Source organism: Epinephelus fuscoguttatus, linkage group LG12 (assembly GCF_011397635.1).
Source record: "Epinephelus fuscoguttatus linkage group LG12, E.fuscoguttatus.final_Chr_v1".
In the NCBI taxonomy this organism is placed as follows: domain Eukaryota; kingdom Metazoa; phylum Chordata; class Actinopteri; order Perciformes; family Serranidae; genus Epinephelus; species Epinephelus fuscoguttatus.
In genome coordinates, this window is record NC_064763.1 from 4,545,153 (window position 1) to 4,565,015 (window position 19,863).

A 19,863-nucleotide genomic window follows, 5' to 3' on the forward strand; every position below is an offset into this window, starting at 1 on the left:
CCATATAGGGGTGAAAAGTTAGAACAATTCCAAATAGGTAAAAAATTAATATAAAATTATTAATCCATCATCTTTGAGAACATTTTTCTTTTCAAATATAGTAATAAAATTAATGATCTCTGTGTTTTTACTTGTTTTTGGCAGTAAAAGTTAAATATTCCAAATGACCAAAAAGTAAACATCCATATTGACTGACAATCCCTCTGTATCTGCATGAAATGGTTTGGTCCTGCCTTAGCGCACTGACAGCAGCCCTGTCTCCCCATAACTTTACCCCTCCCCGTCCCAATGAAGAAGATGAGCAACATTGTGTTGAGCAACATACAAGTTAGCATCATTGCAGGGAGTCTGTGGGAATTTCTCTCTCTCTTGCTCTTTTTTACCATTACAAAAAAGAAAACAATTTTTTTTTTTTAATGACAGAAATTCAAACAAATTATTTTTCCAACATTATTATGAAACAAAAACAGCCTACAACTGCCTGTACTGGATGCTGGACAACTGGAAACATTAAGTAGCCTAACTCTGCCTGTATTAAAGTTACAGGCAATATTACAATAATCCACATAGATGCTTTCATTTAGATTGCATAATTGCTGTTAAATGACATCCTTAGATACACACTTTATTATTCCCATGAAGGGCAATTTACTTGAGCAGCTTGCGCACGCGCACATGCACATGCACACACACACACACACACACACACACACACACACACACACACACACACACAAACTTGTATCTAATGTATGAAATCTAGTGGTGGTGATAGAGAATGTTAAGAGAATTTTCCATTTTGGGATTTTACAATAGAAATTACATTTAGACTGTAAAAGATAGCCTTTAGCACATTTTTTATGGCAGCTTTTAATCTTGCATCAAATAGTGAATTGCATACTGTATGCAGACTGTTGCATGTACAACTCACTAGCAGTAAATATTGTACTGATAGTACTGAACTACAAGAAGCAAGACAGTTGTAAGCCTTCAAAGTTAGAGTTATGTAAAGCTTTTAATGAGTCAGTTAGGTCCTAGAGATGTGGTGACAACAGCTGTGCAGTTGGGGCCCAATGTGATTTCTTTTTTCCATGGGGCCCAAAATTCCTTGCGGCGCCCCTGAGGTGAGCCCTCATGTTTGTAGTAATCCCAGAGTATTTTATTCTCATATGACACTACTTGCAAGTCTCATGTGTCATATCCAAAGCCTTCTTCCCTTCCATGTTAAAAAAATCGCTGTGATGAACTTCCTGCCAAAGGCTACTGACTGAGACCTTTGCTGACCTCACAAGGAAAAGAACCAAAAAGCAATTGATTTTATTATTCTTGCACCAAAAGCTGTATTAAAATGTGTGCAAAAACGTCCACTTGACGTCCATGTATGGATAGGGTATTGCCACGCAAAATATCGCAATACTATGCTGTGTCAATTTTTTTCCCCCTCCCCTACTGAAAACATGTTTGACTTCCTTCAGAGAATACAGACACAACATTCACTCCAGATATACAAAGACCGAGTGGCTTGTAGCAACGGCCCTGGAACTCCGTACTCCACAAAACACATGCAGACTGGATGAGGAAACTCCCACAACCCCCACATCCTTGCTAGTCCATTCTAAATACCTTCGGAGCTGGTTGGCAGCTGAGCTACTATGTCCTTTCTATCAGAAGGCAGGTTGAGAAGGCATTTGTAGTGTGTGTGTGTGTGTGTGTGTGTGTGTGTGTGTTGCTGGTGACAGATCACTGATCTGACAGCCACAAACAAAGAATGAGTCCAGAATGGCAGCTGAAAGCACAAATGATCATAGACAGTCACGTTTGAAGCTTTTATTTGCAACTGACAGTTGACAGTTTAAACCTAATAAACAGCACAAATCTATTTAGGAGGCAAGAACTGAATAAAAAGCAGCCAAAGCGAGGTAACAAGTGATGCCAGTTTGGGTGGCTGTTATCAGTGTTTATAAGAGCAACTCTTAAGAGCATAACATGTTTTCTGTACTGGACTGAACACACATGGATACATGCCACTTTTAGAACTGCCAATAATACCCTCCAGAGAATATCATGGCACTGGTCTGATGAAAGAGATATCCAATGAGTGGTGACTAAAGGCTGAGGGCAGCGCAGTGCTTCATCTTCTGCTCCACAAGAATTAAACAGTGTTTTGGTTTAGTTGTGATTGTTTTTTGTAGTAATTTATCTCTCTCTTTGAATTGGCTGTCTAAAGAATGACGCTATTAAAAGTTTTAAGTGTGATTGTGCTGAAATAAATCATCTGTAATAAATCAATTATGTCAAGTCTGTTTTGTGGTAATTCTTTTCACATACCATTTACCCCATTTATTTGTGTGTTTTAGAAATATGAGCAGCAAAATGATGCAAGATAAGTTCACCTGTGTTGATTCTGCATACTCATTAAATAATTATCAGCATGAAACTTCAAACTATGCTGGATGATTTAATTAGAGTCGGACTCTGTATCCTCAGACAATATTTGAGTTTTTGTCCCATAAAATGAATAAGATTTAATTCAAAAGAGTCGCAACATTTCTTAACAGAAACATAAAATCAGATGTATCACCCAAATTTAAAAATGATTCATTTATTTAGGTTTATTTAAGTTTTAGCCCAAATTTGCCAATAATTTGACGACGAGCTACATTGCTGCTGTATGGAGCAGCAGTTTGCTGCAGGTCTGATGGTGCTGACTGAAATTCTCTCATAAAGGACTAAACAGCCTTCTGGGTGCTGTTTTAACTCAAATCATGTATATTCTTCTTAAAAACATCAACATATGCTCATTGCAGTGTAGCAATGCCTATTTTCAGCTACAGTATAAAACTTTGGAGAGAAAGAGACAAAAGTTTAATAACTAGTGCTGAACAATTAGTCTTTTTTTTTTAACAAAATCACAATTTGAAAGAGCGCAATTTACAAATTGCAATAGTTACAATTTTAATTAGAACTTGCATAATTAGGTGTCTTAACAAGTTGTAGCAAGTAACAGTTTAAGCTGCCAACCACTGATTTCACTGGTTGTAATGACTACTGTCGCTGGTAAATTTCCTGAAGCTAATTAACGTTACTTCTGTGAGTTGAACGAATGACAAAAAAAAAACTGTTGTCTGGTTATTATCCTTAGTCTGCATGCCGCTGTCTGTTGGTCAAAGATGATTTTGTGGTAGCAGAAATGCATCTCTGTATTATTTTTGATTTTTGAAGAAATAAGAATTTGACTACGTTTTTTCCTGCTTATAACAGGGTGAGTGATAAGTCTTTTTTCACATCATCATAATCGTAATCATCTTGTGTCAGTTCCAGACAGACCATTCTGTAGTTGAGTGGAAAAAAATGACTGACAGCTGGTAAAGAGAGTTTTCAAACTTGTCCAGTTAAAGCTGCTCTTACCTTTCTTGCATTTCACACAGCACTTAGAAAAAATGTGAACATCCACAACTTCCGCCTCCCTCCAAAGTCCCATCCCCCTCCTCCTGCAACTCCATCTCCCTCCAAAGACCTACTCCCCCCTCCTCCATTATGTCCTCATTATGTCTATGATAGACGTAGGCGTTGGCAAGGTAACAATAGATACACTAAAGAGAAGAGCGAGTGTAATGTTACATCAAGACAGTCAAACGCAACCCCGGAGTTTTAAAACTCAACCGGAGTCAGTGATGACTGATGAGTTTTAGAACAAGGTTACAGTGCTTACGTTAGATAGCGTCAACGTTACTAGTAAGTGGAAACACACACAGAAGATAACGTTAATGTTTCAGAGGCTATGCTACAGTAGGCTAACATTAGCCATTAGCAACTGGATGCTGTGTTGTTATATAACGTTTTATGTTATATTAGAAGCAATCCAAACATAACGTTACCTGTCCTGCACAGTCAAACACAACCCCGGAGTTTTGAAACTCAGTGATGACTGATGAGTTTTTTAATATAAATGTAAATGCTAATGTTAGATAGTACTGGTGACTGGCAACAAACAAGGAAGATAATACTGAGGCTCAGGCAACGTTAGGCTACAATAAACTAACCATTAGCAACTGGATGCTGTGTTGTCATATATAACATTATAGCCTACGGGACATTAGAGACAAACTAAAAACACCTGTCCAGCAGAAACTCTGCGACCATCTCTTCTTTTTTTATCTCAGGATGAAGCTTCATCACTCTGGGAGGAAGGTTATGTGAGCGGTTACATCAGTCAGGCCTCCACATGGGGAAGACAGACAGGACGCTCGGCCAATCGGATGGTACAATTATGAGTTTTTATCTCTGGTGGAATTCACTAACATTTTAGTGTGCCATCAGCTTATTAATAGCATTTTAACCTAAACAAAAAAAAGCTTAAAATTTCCTGAAAGGTAAGTGTCGCTGTAAACAACATCAAAATACTGTTTTAATCTTATCACCTATTAATTGATACTGAAGTGAGAACAAAAACCTATTTTTGTATTTCAGAATAAAACAAATAAAAAATATGTGCAGTTTATGACTAATATTTTGACATCTAAATCACTATTATCAAGCCGCAATTCCTTCTTTTTTCAAAGTCAATGACACAAGTTGAACCTATGACCCCATTGTCAAATTTGTCACCAACATGGAGGTTCAAGGCACCCAAGAAGAGTCCTTTTGAGGTTTTATAGTGGTGGAAGGAGCATGCTAAAATGTTTGTTTCCTAACCTGGCAGCAATTGCGCAGAATGTATTTGTCATCCCTGCATAGAGCACAGCTAGTGAAAAGAGACTTTTCCTCTGCTGGGTTTATAATTAAAGAACGGAGAACTAAGCTTCATGTGAGTGACTGTAGCCTGTGTGTGTGTTTAATCACGGGTGCAGGTGGGGTCATGAGACTTTTATTAACAGGTGGAGCTTTGACTTTGACATAATGACGGGTAATGGGTCAGTTCTGGCACTGAGCTTAACGGGTAAAGGTGGGTGCACATTTTCAAAAATGGACCTGTGCAGGACTCTGGTCAGTCCTGTTAGCTTGTGAAGCTAAAATTAGCTTATGCAGCTACACAGCAGAGCAGTCAGCAACAGGTATTTGGAGTTTGATATTAAAGCATTGTCCAATGTAACTTATAACTGACTGACTGGTTCAAACAAATCGTGAATCGGATTTGTTGTGGAAAAAAATCTGAGATTTTTTTTTAGGCCATATTGCCCAGCCCTAATTACAGCTGATAAGAAAAAAAGCAGTAAAGTCACATTTTATCCAAACACTTTCGCCATAGTACCATTGGAATCGTACATAACCCATAGGGACATGTACCTAAAGCATAGCCCTTTTTTTGCATTTTCCCCACAGACAGTACTCCATCCAACGCTCACTTCTCGTCGGGCTCACAACATTTTCAGCCCCCCCAAAAAAGATAAGGCTAGAGTGTTTAGATCAGAGTGGTGGCGTGTCGCGCTGCAAGAGTGCACATGAACGACACTGCCACTTTTTTCCTCCAACTGAGGAAATACAGGGTTCCCCCACATTCTCAAAGATAGAAGTTCAAACCTTTTCCATGACTTTTCAAGGACCCGTAATAAAATTTCCAAGACAACTCACAACGTATAACATAAACACTAGCACACTTTACTCAAAATGTTAATTATTGCATAAAAATCAATCAGCAACCTTTTCCAACCTCTAATAGTGTGTTCTTTTCATAATTAAATACTTCAAACTATGTGCTCAGTCATACAAGCACTGCTGGTATATCATTCTGGCATTGATTTTTACGCGTGAGGGACAACAGAAATGATCATACTATCAGTACATTCTCAAATCATTTGATTATAAACTCACTTCTGGATGCAAATGTGATACACAATGCTACAACATACAAATGAAGGTATATGCTTTTTAAGCCTTGGAATTAAGGCTGTGCAATCAATCATCTGGTGATCGCGATTGCGATTTTGAGGTCAAACGATTTCAAAATTAATGAAATCAAGGGTAAACAATTTTTAGTCACGCCTGGAGATGTTATTTTGTCTTCTACGGAAGCCACGCATGCGGAATACCGCCCCCTCCCCTCCTTTCCTCTATTCACTCCATGAGCCAGTCAAGTAGGTGAACTACGAACAATGTGAGGGGCAGGTGACTGCGCAAGATTTCAAAAACAGCGTGCGGAAAATGGCAGAGGGAGAGTGAGAGAGGTTGGTCTGTGTGTGTGTGTGTGTGCAGGGCCAAACTCCAACGTGCGTGATACGGAGAACAGAGGAGAATTGAAAACACGCGACCATGTAGAGAGAAATGACATGCCGTCGTGTAAACAATATAAGTCATCACGTGTGCCACATAATCGTTTGCATAATCGTGATTTCAATTTTGATCAAAATAATCGTGATTATGATTTTTTCCATAATCAAGCAGCCCTACTTGGAATTGGTCATAGAAGGTTATCTACAGATTACAATTAATTTTATTACACACAAAATTCCACGACTTAACAAAAACTCATAATGACCTTCAGTAATTCAATGATTTTTCCAGGCCTGGAAATGAGATTGTGAAATTCCGTGTCTCTTCCAGGTTTTCATGACCATGGGAACCCTGGAAATAGAATATCTGCAGTTTGCATAAACTGAAATAGTTCTTTTTCAAGCGCTTGAATCATTACTGAAGTGTATGTCATCCAAGAGAGCCTATTAAAATTAATTAATTAAGCAGTCAAAGTTGTCATATTGACATTTAAGGTGTGTTGAGTGACTCACAACATCAGTTCATGCACTGAGTAATATGTAGGTCTGTGACTGTATGTATTTTTTCTCACAGCTGTGACAGAGTGACGTATCACCACAGTATGGCGGTGATATGTCAACGCCCCCACTAGCTAGAAACACTGGACTGCAGTGTTTCTAGCTACACCTTTTAGTCTCACATCAGTTAGTATGTTTACATGCCATTAGAGAAAATTGATTTATTGTGTTAGTCCGACTTAAAACGGACTTTTAAAATACATGTAAACATGTTAGTCCGACTGAAATAGTACCAAACTGAATTTCTTAAAGTTGAACTAACACATCCAGATAATGGGACTGGGAGTCAAATTCCTCTTGCACGTATGAAGTCAATCGGACTCAAACTGGCCTAGGCATTCTGTGCATGCTCCACAGTTTCTGCCCCAGGCTTTGTCCCAGAGGTTGAATAGCATTTAAAATGAAACAGAAGGAGACGCTGCTAACAACATGGCGAAATCTACATCCACGGTTCATGCTGTGTCAGCTGAAAGAGTTAAATATTTCAAAATACATGGATCAACAAATTGAATTGAACTGAAGTGGACTGCGTGGTGGAAACGAGGCTTAGACATTTTTCCTCAAATTGTACCCAAATATAGAACAAGTTGAGACAGTCTGAGTAAATAAGATATGACTCATCATTGTAGCCTGCCCTGAGTAAATAAATCAAAAAGTCATATCTACAGTAGACCCTGCACACACTTCATTTCCTCTGTGAATGAAAAGCCTTGGAAAGCAACAAGCAGCAATAAATACAGAGAGAAGCAAAACAGGGAGGAAGTGATTAGTAGGCAATGCACGGGATTTCAACCTTATGCATGTTCTGGATCTCATCCACTGGTTGGAAGTCTCTCCAGTCGGCCAACAGTTTATCCCACTGAGGCACTTTATCTGCCCTGCATATGGTGTAGCAGACAAGACAGGAGTCAATTGTCTATCTCTTGTTTCTATTAGGTTCTGCTATCCAGATATTTACACCAGTAATTTAATGATGAGGTATCATCCTACAGGAGAACTCTGCCCAAGCAATCTGATCAGGCATCTTGTTGTGTTCCAGTAAAAACCAGCCGTGCTAAATTAAAATATGCCTTCATATCTCATACATATTCCTCCGCTGTTGATATAAAGTTACAGAAACACCTGCACATTTCCACAGTCACTGCGTGTAAAAAACACGAACGAGCTGTATGCAGAGGCAATCTAATTGTTCTCTCTTGCACAAATGCAGAGCACATGGTAGTACTAATACTAATGTTAGGAATACATACCAATATTAACTGTGGAGGTCACTCTTCATAAAAGCTTCTGTTTGTAATCTAAATGTTGAACTCACATTACAAGGTACATAAAATAATTTATTTTCCTTGCTTCAAAAAATTTCAGTTTCACAAACTGAATGAGCTGCAGCTCCGACTGTAAATGAAGGTTACTGTGTTAACTTCACGTCTGAAAGAAACAACCCAGTTCCAAATTATCAACTCCATGTAGTTACTACTTGAGGATACAAAGAGCTGCACTTCACTGTGTGGAGAACACTGTATAAATCCTTGTGTAACTCTGTCATGAAGACAAAATGACACAAAAATCATGTACTGCTGATGCTACAAAAACTATTATATATTTAGCCTCCTTTAAAAGTTTTAACATTTAAGGTGGTGACTTTAAAACTTAAATTTTTCCTCTATGTGATAGCAAAATCTGTAGAGCTCAAAGTGACAATGAACAATGGTATCAGTGAAGTACTAAAGAGGATTTTGCAGCAGTAGCATCCTGTCTTAGACACTCCCCACCTCACATCTTTTAATCGCCACACCTCTGCTTTGTAATGCAGACTTTCTGTTTGTAAACTTGTAATCTCAAAACCCTGATGACATCACTATGACATCAACAGGGTTATTTTCTCAGACTTGAGAAGGTCCTCCAGAGTCACAGATGACATTACACGACTGTTTGCACATGCTGAGAAGGACAAACCATTACAAACAAACTGGGTACATTTGAACATGAACACTAATTTTCCTCTATTATTCAGAATATGGCAATGTTCTGAATTTGATACATGTCACGTACACAGCATATTCATTTGATTTTTCCAAATTAAGCCTTTTTCAAAATATTGCATTTTCTGATTAAGACGTAGGATATGCTGATATAATTTGTGTTTTGAAAGAATATTTTGAGCATGTATACAGCACAATTGGAATATGCATCTCAGTTTGGGTTTTTACTGCAACTTGCGACACAGAGCTTCTTGCCTGTTTGTGGTTAGCTCTGTGGGTTGTTACACTGTACACAAATCAACTCACCAACAGTTTGCAGGGCTGGGATAGAGATTTATGCCAAAAAGAAAAGCCAACATTACTGGTCAGTAGGGCTGTCAAAAGCACCATGAAATTCAGTTTGAATATTTTCAAATTAATTTAGTAGAGTTCGAATAATATTCGAATTTATTATTATTATTATTATTATTTAATTTTACTTTTTTTTTTTTTTTTTTTTTACAAAAAAACACAAAAAATAATATGCTTATTGCTGGTACAATATGAACGTGACACTCGGATGAAAACACCTGTACTGACCTCACTGAAGTGCCAGGTGTAACCAACTTCTGCCTCGCTATCTGAGCAATGTTTGGATACTTAAGTGCGCCTGTAGTTTTCCACCACAAGAGTGGATCCTGGTCGGCTCGTAGTGGTGTCTCATTCTGATAACGTTTCATGTCTTCTTCAAAAAGGGTAGGCAGGGAGGCAGCAGGTGCAACACTCTCCCTATATGTCTCCTCCAACAGGTCACACATCGCGGACAGCGCAGTGGCTGGTGTTGGCGCAGCGGGCTCCTCCGTCGGCGCCTCCCCCTCCGTCCCTGCGTCCCTCTCTGGCCCGGTTTGTGCGCAAGCCATCTCCGCCCGAACGGGATTCGCCGTGATATACAACATTATTAATAGTATCAATTAATTATTAATGATATTCAAATGATCAAATTTAGGTTCGAACTTATAAAAAAATATATATTTGAATTAGGGCTGCACGGTATATGCGGTAGACGGTAGAAATGATATAAATTTGGCCCACGGTAGAGATTTGCGCTCTACCGTCCTATCGTCGATGACGTCATCGCACCTGCCTCAGTGTGAAAATGGCTGCGAGCACAGAGACAGCGGAGCTGGTTCACGTCCGTGATTTAGCGTAGCACATGCAACATGTGTTGCTGGAGAACTTGTGAGTGAGTGAGTTAATGTCTTATGAACAGCCCCGGACTTCTCAGACTCTTTTAGCGACTTACCGCTCAGAGGGAACTCATTCAGTGTCTCCTCTGGCAGCAGCACAGCATCTCTCCCTCTCCTCTCTCGCCGTGCGCACACAGGTTACAGCGTGATGATTAGAGGAGAAATGGCAGAGCATAAAGGTCCAGGTGGAAAAAACACAACTCAGTCATTTAGGATTTTGCTAAAAGAAGGAAATTACCTTTTGATATAGATCCCAGGGGACATTTTGCACCATAGAGTACTGGGTTTTAATTTTTTTGAGTTTTGAGATCTGCATTCTGCACAATAAATGCTCTAAAAAATACATTATATATTTGCTTTTGTTGTTGTTGTTTTGTTTTTTTTTATCAATTTAGCTTTGCTAAGGGACTACAAAACCCATTCAGAAACACTTCTATTGTAACTTTTACACTTAAATTTATACCGCGATATATACCGTTAGGGTGAAGGGATTCGATTTATACCGTGATATGAATTTTAGGTCATACCGCCCAGCCCTAATTTGAATATATTTCAAACTTCAAATTTTTTTTGACAGCCGTACTGGTAAGAAGGAGAAACACACCTACTTTTTAACATTATGAAAGCCTTGGATATCAACAGGTTTTTGGGATATGTGCTATCGCTTTAAGGTGGTTAAAGCAATACCCCTTTTTACACAGAAATGGCACTACAGGGCTGCTTATTAAATCCCTTCTTTACGCTGCATTTGCATTTTTACACACACACAAAAAAAAACAAGGGTGGCATCATACTACTCCAGTGTGTGATTTTAGACAGCATTTTGGCATCTCAGAAGCAACAGACACATGACAGGCATGACATGAAACACAATAGCATCAGCCTCTTGTGTGATATGTAACATATGGGTTGGCAACGCTTTATGAACAATAACAATGGCATTAACGGGACAATAAAAATCATTTACTGTCTGTTATGTGGCAGCTAATCTCGTCCTGTGCTCAGAAGGTAAGGAGATCCCAAATCTCATTGTTTTCTCAATTTGTGGACATTTACGGCCACTGTTCTTCTTCCTTGAGACAGCTCGCACATGTCATCAAAACGTCCCACCTGTACCACTCGTGATCCCGTCCTGCTGGCTGTCCCTTTAATACAGAAGTCGTTTTGGCACTGTTACTACCTCTGATGCTAGCTTAAAGGCGAGACAACTCTGTGTCCCCATTCCGCGATTTAACCTTTTAAACATAACGGTGAGGCAGAATAATGGCGTGAAATTACAGCCTTGAACAGGCAATGTAAAAGCGGCTAATAAAAGAGGGAGGCCGTGTTCACATGGTCCAACATATCCCCCTGTAAAACTGTAAAAAAAAAAAAATATATATATATATATATATATATATTATTTTGATGCAAAGGAGCAAAATGACAAGCAGCTCCAGCAGCTCCACTTTTCTATATTTTGACGTGATAAAGGACATGTTGCGACTGGTTAATCAGAGCATGCAGGGCTGCATGCAAACAGGAGTATTAGTGGAATATTCACTCTCATTAGCCATGGAAACATACTGTCTTTTTTAGAATGAGTGCAAAAAAAAAAAAGAATATTTTGTATATGTAAACATGGTCAGAATGGCTTGAAAAACAATGTAGTGACAAAAAGACAGACATAATTCAGCTAGTAGTCCAAAGACTTTTACCTAAAGTAAAAGGAAAAAGCACAACTTGCTTAATTTACTGAAAACAACACATTACTTATGTTAAACCGACTGTCTGTACAAGCAGATGGAATGCTGCACCCCTCACAGCCTGTGCGCACCTTAAACCAGCAGCCTCATGATCTATTTTGCTTCAGATTCATGAGAGCTTGGTTGCTGGCGTGGGCCACCTCCTCCAGAGTATGGTTCTGTTGTCTGCTCATCTGTCTGACTGGATTAAAGAATCACAACAGTTTTAGAGCATTTTCATTTTCTTTCTCTGTGTCACCTCCTGGGGGCCTCATGTCCCCAATCCGCCCTCCTCAGTCCTGCCTGCTGATCCTCTGCTCCACCCCTGTCCACCAGGACTCACCAGACAACTTTTGCAATGCACTAGCCCCAGCCAAACGCCCTCCCTGTCGTCTCTGTTAAAAGAAATATTCTGCTGCAACGGGCGACAGACTGAGCGCACACGCCCTCGTATATATTCTGTACATGACATCAGGTAGAAGCTATTCAGCAGAAGTGAAACATTTCTTTCCCCTTTTCTATTTCATTTCCCTCTTCACATCTTCATCTCTTTTCAACCGCTTTCTTTTTTTCTCCTCTCTTCTTTTCACTCACTCACTCTCAGTAGTAACATTGGACCGCTGTCTAATGTATGCTAAGCTGCTGCTGCCATGGTAACCCCAGTGCAGGATTTAGACCCAGTTCAGGAGTTGGTGGGGGGGGGCGTAACAGTAATCCCCCCAACCTCCAAAAAAGATAATGTACAGCAGTACACATTTTCAAAAACAGACACAAATGTATAGCCAGTGTAGCCAGTGACACACACACGCACCATTAATCCAGCAATTGGAACAAACCCACATCGTACTGCCTTTGCAATAATGTGAGGGAGAGAAGCCATTGGCTGCCTGGTGGCATGGGAACAGTTGTACGTGTGGATGTATATTTGAGTGTGTTTCAGAGAAGGCTGGTGGAGTCAGATTGTGAGTGGTGACTAACAGAAATAGTAAGGAAATAACTAAATGAGTCACAGCCTTAATTTCCATCTCTGATTGTACAATGTGTCAAAGGAGATCCCTGGGACGTGTTGGAGATTAGTTATACCTCAGAGAGTGTAACAACTGTAATGTAGAGGAGATAAGTGATCCTTACGGCACCTGATAGCTGATGCGGGAGCTGGCTGTGCACGAGGGGAAACATGGCGAGAAGCACCAACAAGAAGGACTAATGGCTGTTTGTTGTGTGTGTGTCTATCGCCTGCACGTGGGACAGCAATGTTTGTCCTAAAACATCCCTGTGAAGCATGCATGTATATTGGATACAAGTCCAAATTTGTTTTGTGAATGTACATGCTTGAGGGTGTGTGCGTGTGTATGTGTGTGTGTGTGTGTGTGATGACAGTGCACGGGCATGTGGGTGTACAGCTGTAGCGATGACGTAACAAGCTGAAAGCTGATACATTTGGCCCCTCGGTGGAGGCAGCGGTGCTTGGAGCTGGGAGTTGACTGGCTCCGTCAGTAAGAAATCTGAATGAGGGGTTTCCAGCGGTGACGGATGGTAATGGCTGTCGCCCAGTTGCTATGGGCTGGTGGGGTGTGGGTGGGGGTTAAATAGGGGGTGGGGTGGTGACTGTGCAAACTCACCCTATCGGCTCAGCTACAGCACTCAGGCACGTCTACTGATGCCTCCCCCTCCTTCCCTGCATGCGCATACCCTGGTGTCATTTCTCCTTGAGGCATAGAGAAAGCCAAGTAACCCCCCACCCTTCTATCATCAACACACACTCCAGCACATGCACGCACACATGCACACTCTACACCGGCACTGCTGCAAGCATAAAGCAGGTTCTCCAACTGTCAAAACCTGAGCATTTGCCTCACATACAGTGAGAGTAATGATACACAGAAGACACCCACATGCACAGAGAATACAAGAAAACAGGCGAACACACACACAGATTCATACACACATCCACTCACATTCACACACACTGCATGCCCCCTACTCTGACTATAAACAAACTGGCATGCTCACCAAACCACAACCTGAGGTGTGGTCTTTCTCTCCACAAACACACACTCTTTCCCCTCTCTTCACTCTGCCGGAAAACGGGGCAGTCCGTTCCTAAGGGTGTGCATCAGCCTCATCCTTTGCTCTTACCTGTCCAAGATGTCATGGCTGGACGTGGCTGTGGCTCCCAGCAGTCCTAGTGCTGCACTCCCCACCGCTGCGGCAGCCCCGCTGCCTGCCTCCATGATACTGACTCACTGCAATGAGCAGCCTGCCAGAGAAGCAGAGAGGGAGGGGAGAGGAGGGGAAGGGAGGGAGGGAGAGAGGGAGAGAGGGAGAGAGGGAGGGGAGGAGGAGGATGTGAAGAGGTAGATCAGGAGGGAGAAACAGGAATGAGATAAAAGAAATCACATGTAGAAGCAAGAAGGAGAATGACGGGTAGAAAAAAGTGGAGAATAATGAGAGAGGAGACAGGTCTGTGAAAATTGTATGGTGAAAAGAGAAAACGATCGAGGAGATTGACATGGGAGCAGGATAAGAGAGCACAGGGAGAGAAAAATCATTAATTGTGTAGTCTGTAGATCAAGTAAGTCATGCTGATGAAGCTTGCAGAGCAGGATTTCACTTTAGCGTAAACACATGGAGATTCTGGCACACACACTCCTGTGTGAATTAACAGTCAAACACCAACACTGGATATCCTGTAGTGACTGCACTCTCTGAAGTCTCTATTTCAACCCAGAATATCAATGGCCAGATCAATTTTTTTCCCAGCCAATCCGTGTTTTATTTAAAATGCATTTTTTTCCTATCTCCAACAGCACTATGTCCAGGCGCAGCTTTCATACAAAAATGTTGAGGGGGGGGGGGGGGTTGCATGGCACAGCAGCAGAACATGCATGAACCACACAGAATAAAGAACAGTGCAAAATCGAATGTCAAACACAAGTACTAACATAAAAGTAAAACAAGTATTCCCTTCAAGCACAAGCATGCAACTGCAGTGAGGTGTGCAAAATGAATGTAATTGTATGTTACAAGTTAAAAAGATGTATTGCACTGTGCCAGAAGTAAGACAGTATGTAACTGCAGTGTAATTGTAAGTCTAGTTAGCAAGTCCAGTAAGCCTCAGGCCTCTCAGTCCACTAATGTCCACTCTGCAACACAGCAAGGATGAGTTCAACCGTTTTATGGCCGTCAGCAGGAATGATCTCCTCAGCAGCTCGGTGTAACACTTTGGGGATGGAAATCTTGGGCTGTATACTCTTCCCTTCTCAACAAGCATGTCAGGGATAGGGTGGGAGATATTCAGGATGCTAACTAACTTGGACAGCATCCACGTCTCCATCGCCTCCTCCAGAGAGTCCAGCTCAACTCCTACTCCAATCACTAAGCCAAGATTTCTTTTTAGCCCTAACACTGCGTCCCCAGCACACAGCAGTGTAGAGGACAGTGCTGGCCATCACAGATTGGTAGAACATCTGCAACATCTTGTTAAAGCCTCAGAAGGAAGTAGAGCTAGCTCTGGCCTTTTCTTGTACAGGGCCTCTGTGGTCCCAGTCCTCTCCAGCCTGTCATCCAGCCGTGCACTCATACCCATTTGCCACCACAATTAGTGTGTATACAGGGGATTTTTAAACACTGGAGAGTCTGCTTAAAATCAGATATTGAGTCCTTCCCCATTACCAGGACACCAGAGCTGTGCATATGGCTCTGCAGCAGAAGAGCACACTTCCTTTTTTTTTTTTTAGTGGTGTGTGACATTCAGTGTCATCGAACAAAAAACAGGTTAGTCAGCAGCAGAAAGCAGCATGGAGGCCAGTGGAAATTCAGGTGGTTACTTCTTTTTCATATCTCTTACTTATTCAGTCTTCCTCTCTCTCTCTCAAACTCCATGCAGACTACTTTGGAACAATGTTTGAGAGCTGCTTAGACAGAGACAGATGGTGTTTTGTGGTGGTGTGTCATTGCATCTTGCTGGCAAAGGGGCCAAAATTTGTGTGCTCACCCAGATGTTGTATTTCCATCACGTCCGATCTGAGGTGGAGCCGACAAATACCCCTGACTACTTAAGGCGTCATTTCACCAGGTGTGAATTTCAACTGTTCCCATTACAAACAAAAGTCAGACTTTAGCTGGTGTTAGTGGGGGGGTTTTTTGCAGTAAGATAGGGGCTGCAGAGATATTCATTGGACTGAACCACCTCAATGACAATTTTCCAAAGCCCAAAGTGTCATTAGCCCTTCTGACACAGAGACTGCACTTTAAGGCTGCTACAAAGTCCCTTCTTTCTTCACACGCCTTTGCATTTTGTCACAGAACCAAAGATGGCAGCATCATGATGCTCCAGTGTGTTATTTGGACAGCATGCTGGCATCGCTAAAGCAAAAGAGGCATAACATGTAACACAACAACGCCAGCCTCCTGTGTGAATTATAACACTAATCAGCAGCGATTTATAAGCAATAACAACAGCATTAACATGGCAATAATACTCATCTAAAACCTCTATTATATGGTGGCTGATCTCGTTTTCTGCTCCGAGAGCAAGGAGCTCCTGGACATATTGTTTTCCCAGTATGGGGATATTTCCCCCCACTGTTTGTCTTCGAGTTAGCTACTAACCGCTAGTAGCTACTTTTAAAATCTCCCACAGTGGATCTTAGACATAACACGTAGTTAAAATGTCAAAACCATCTCATCCATAATCCTGTCCTGCCAGCTGTCCCTTTTACATCAACATCATTTCGGCACTGTTACTACCTCCTATGCCAACTCAAAGGCTGAACAACTCTATCCGCCATTCTGAAATTGTACCTTTTATGAAGAACAGCAAAGCAACATAACTGTGTGAAATTCCAGCCTTGAAGAGGCAGTGTAAAAGGGACTATTCTCATGTTTGAAAAACATTTTTTTTATTTTTCATTTTTATAAAAAAAATAAAAATAAAAAAAGTTATCAAAGTTTCTGCTGATTATTCATGATATAAACGTGTGTTTTCAGCTCTTAAGTGCATGTTTACCTGCTTAAAAAAGTTCTTAAGTAATTTAGAGTTTTCTCCCAGACTCTGGTATAAATCAGTTAACACAAGAGGAGATTTCAACCAACTGGGCGACCAGCTATTATCACTCCTTATGTTATTATTCATCATCAGTCTTTGTATGCACACTACTCACACAGTCTGTGCATTGCTATCTGTTGTTTAAGACTGTGATTAAGGTTAGTTTGGGACTATCAAGAGTGTTCATCTCCTACCCACTGAATCGTCGATGGACCCATAATCACAGCAGAGAACGCCCTCTTGGGTATTATTGCTATAATATGACCCACCACATGACAACCTCCCAATCAAATCCAAATGTGACGTTGTCAGCAGACGAAAATAGATGACAGGAACACAGCAGGAATGACCCAATAAAACAGGGGAGGAGAGAAAGGTCCATACAGCCTGTTTTTCTGTGGCAGTCAATGGTTATGCACTGTAATCCCAGGAGGATGACGCCAAGAGGAGAGAGATGGAAGGAAGGTGGGAGGGGGCGCAGGAGGAGAAAGCGTGGGAGGAGAGGATCCTCACAGGCCGCACTGAAGCAGCTGGTTCTACATCTGACAAAGACTTGCTGGGCATACGTAATCCCAGGGGCTCTGTTTGCTGTGCAGTTTAGACAAAACACCATATACATACTATCTGTAACAGATGCCGTCAATAAAAAATATCCATTCTAAAAGCTGACCCTTTTTTTCTTTTACTTTAACAGGAATTCCTCTAAAATGCTTAAGTTTAATAAACATTTGTCATTCTATGAGATTCAGGGATATCTGTTCTAAAAATAACAAGGCGACAGTATGAATCATGAGTGACTAAGCCTCCCTCTGGACCAATAAGAAACTAATGCGCCACCTTGTATTGACCCGTGATTGTCCATGGAATAAGAACATTCTAATGACCTGGCTGCCTGTGAGTCTGGGTGGAAAGATTATAAACTCCTGTGGTTCTGTAGGTGCTCATCAAGTTCAGCTATTTAAACCAACACAGTATTGACCACACAACTACAGCGCATGATGATATCGACTGTTATGTACAAGTGAGTGGTGTGACATGAGCATGAAGGCAGGGTAAGCTGTGGACACAGGATGTTAAAATTCACATCATGTCCTGGGCTACTGTAAACTCCTGCTTTTTAATCAGCCATAAACAGCTCCCAAGTCACACAGGAAGGACATGAGCTGGAGCCATCTGACATTAAGTGAATGTTTTTGTGTGGTATATGTGCATATGCTGTAGGCGTGGAAACAAACATCTCTGTTATTATTGTGTGTAGAGGGAATTAAATGTGTGCATTAATGTAGAGAGGAAGTGAGTATGTGTATGCCAGGCAGGCAGGGCAAAGCAGGCTGAGCTTCCCACAAGTACCTGATGCAGCAGAAAAGCCATAAAATGGCCGACCTTGAGAGAGGACAGAGCCTGAGTTTCGAGGAGATATGAGATTAAAAAGCGAGGCTGAACAGTCTATACACAGAAAACATCACCAGGATGGCAGCATTACTGATGGCAAAGTTCTTATTAGAATCTAAGCGCATGTCTTACCACAGGTTTGAGTCAGGAAGTGTTAAACTTGTCCTACTTAACAGCGTATGATGCAGCCATTATAAGTTTATTACAGCCTAACGCTAAGCTTTATATAGCTCAACACTTAATACTTTAGTGGGCAGCAGTAGCTCAGTTCCAGGGGACTTGGCTTGGGAACAGGAGGGTCATTGATTGAAGTCACCCGTACAGACCAATAATAGAGTGTGGACTGGCAGCTGGAGAGGTGCCAGGCTCCTTCCTCAGCATTGCTGAAGTACCCATGAGCAAAGCACTGAACACCCAAACTGCTCCAAGGGCACCATACTATGGCTGACCCTGTGCTATGAACCCTTCAGAATGCATGTATGTGATGTGTGTAAAAGGAGGGATATGTGAAAAAATAATTTTCACCTGGCTGTCTTGTGTGAATCTGCCTTGAATACTCTTACACATAGCCAGGAGGACTACTCTCGAATTTTGGATCTCTAAGGACATTTAGTTGACATTTTAGTTGAAAAAATGAAAGGACTAATACTTGACTACAATTAATTTACATTTTTGTCAAAAGACTAAAACTGAATCATAATCAAGTGCCAAAATGAACACTGCATATGTACCAACATAAGAGTGTATATCCCATGAAGTCTGTGTTTTACTTGAAGTTTCTGTATCAGATTATACTGCTGTTTTCTCTCCCAGCAGATTCCACCTCATGCTAAACTCCTTGAAAACAGAGCAGCTCTGATGTACCAGCGAGCCATGTACAGTACAGGCCAAAAGTTTGGACACACCTTCTCATTCAATGCGTTTTCTTTATTTTCATGACTATTTACATTGTAGATTCTCACTGAAGGCATCAAAACTATGAATGAACACATGTGGAGTTATGTACTTAACAAAAAAAGGTGAAATAACTGAAAACATGTTTTATATTCTAGTTTCTTCAAAATAGCCACCCTTTGCTCTGATTACTGCTTTGCACACTCTTGGCATTCTCTCCATGAGCTTCAAGAGGTAGTCACCTGAAATGGTTTTCCAACAGTCTTGAAGGAGTTCCCAGAAGTGTTTAGCACTTGTTGGCCCCTTTGCCTTCACTCTGCGGTCCAGCTCACCCCAAACCATCTCGATTGGGTTCAGGTCCGGTGACTGTGGAGGCCAGGTCATCTGCCGCAGCACTCCATCACTCTCCTTCTTGGTCAAATAGCCCTTACACAGCCTGGAGGTGTGTTTGGGGTCATTGTCCTGTTGGAAAATAAATGATCGTCCAACTAAACGCAAATCGGATGGGATGGCATGTCGCTGCAGGATGCTGTGGTAGCCATGCTGGTTCAGTGTGCCTTCAATTTTGAATAAATCCCCAACAGTGTCACCAGCAAAACACCCCCACACCATCACACCTCCTCCATGCTTCACAGTGGGAACCAGGCATGTGGAATCCATCCGTTCACCTTTTCTGCGTCTCACAAAGACACGGCGGTTGGAACCAAAGATCTCAAATTTGGACTCATCAGACCAAAGCACAGATTTCCACTGGTCTAATGTCCATTCCTTGTGTTTCTTGGCCCAAACAAATCTCTTCTGCTTGTTGCCTCTCCTTAGCAGTGGTTT

The 19,863-nt window shown here is 41.3% G+C and overlaps 1 protein-coding gene across 4 annotated transcripts in view; it reads right to left on the minus strand.

Annotated features, from left to right (window-relative positions):
* Window positions 1–19,863, minus strand: part of arhgap32b (Rho GTPase activating protein 32b) — a 198,347-nt gene that overhangs the window by 114,034 nt on the left and 64,450 nt on the right. For 3 of the 4 annotated variants that reach the window (XM_049591465.1, XM_049591464.1, XM_049591463.1), the window contains exon 2: window positions 13,839–13,959. The exons of the other annotated variant lie outside the window; for it this stretch is intronic. In XM_049591465.1, coding sequence (XP_049447422.1) covers window positions 13,839–13,933 — 95 coding nt within the window. In that variant the 5' untranslated portion in view covers window positions 13,934–13,959. The remainder of the gene's footprint in view (window positions 1–13,838; window positions 13,960–19,863) is intronic. 4 annotated transcript variants of the gene reach the window in all.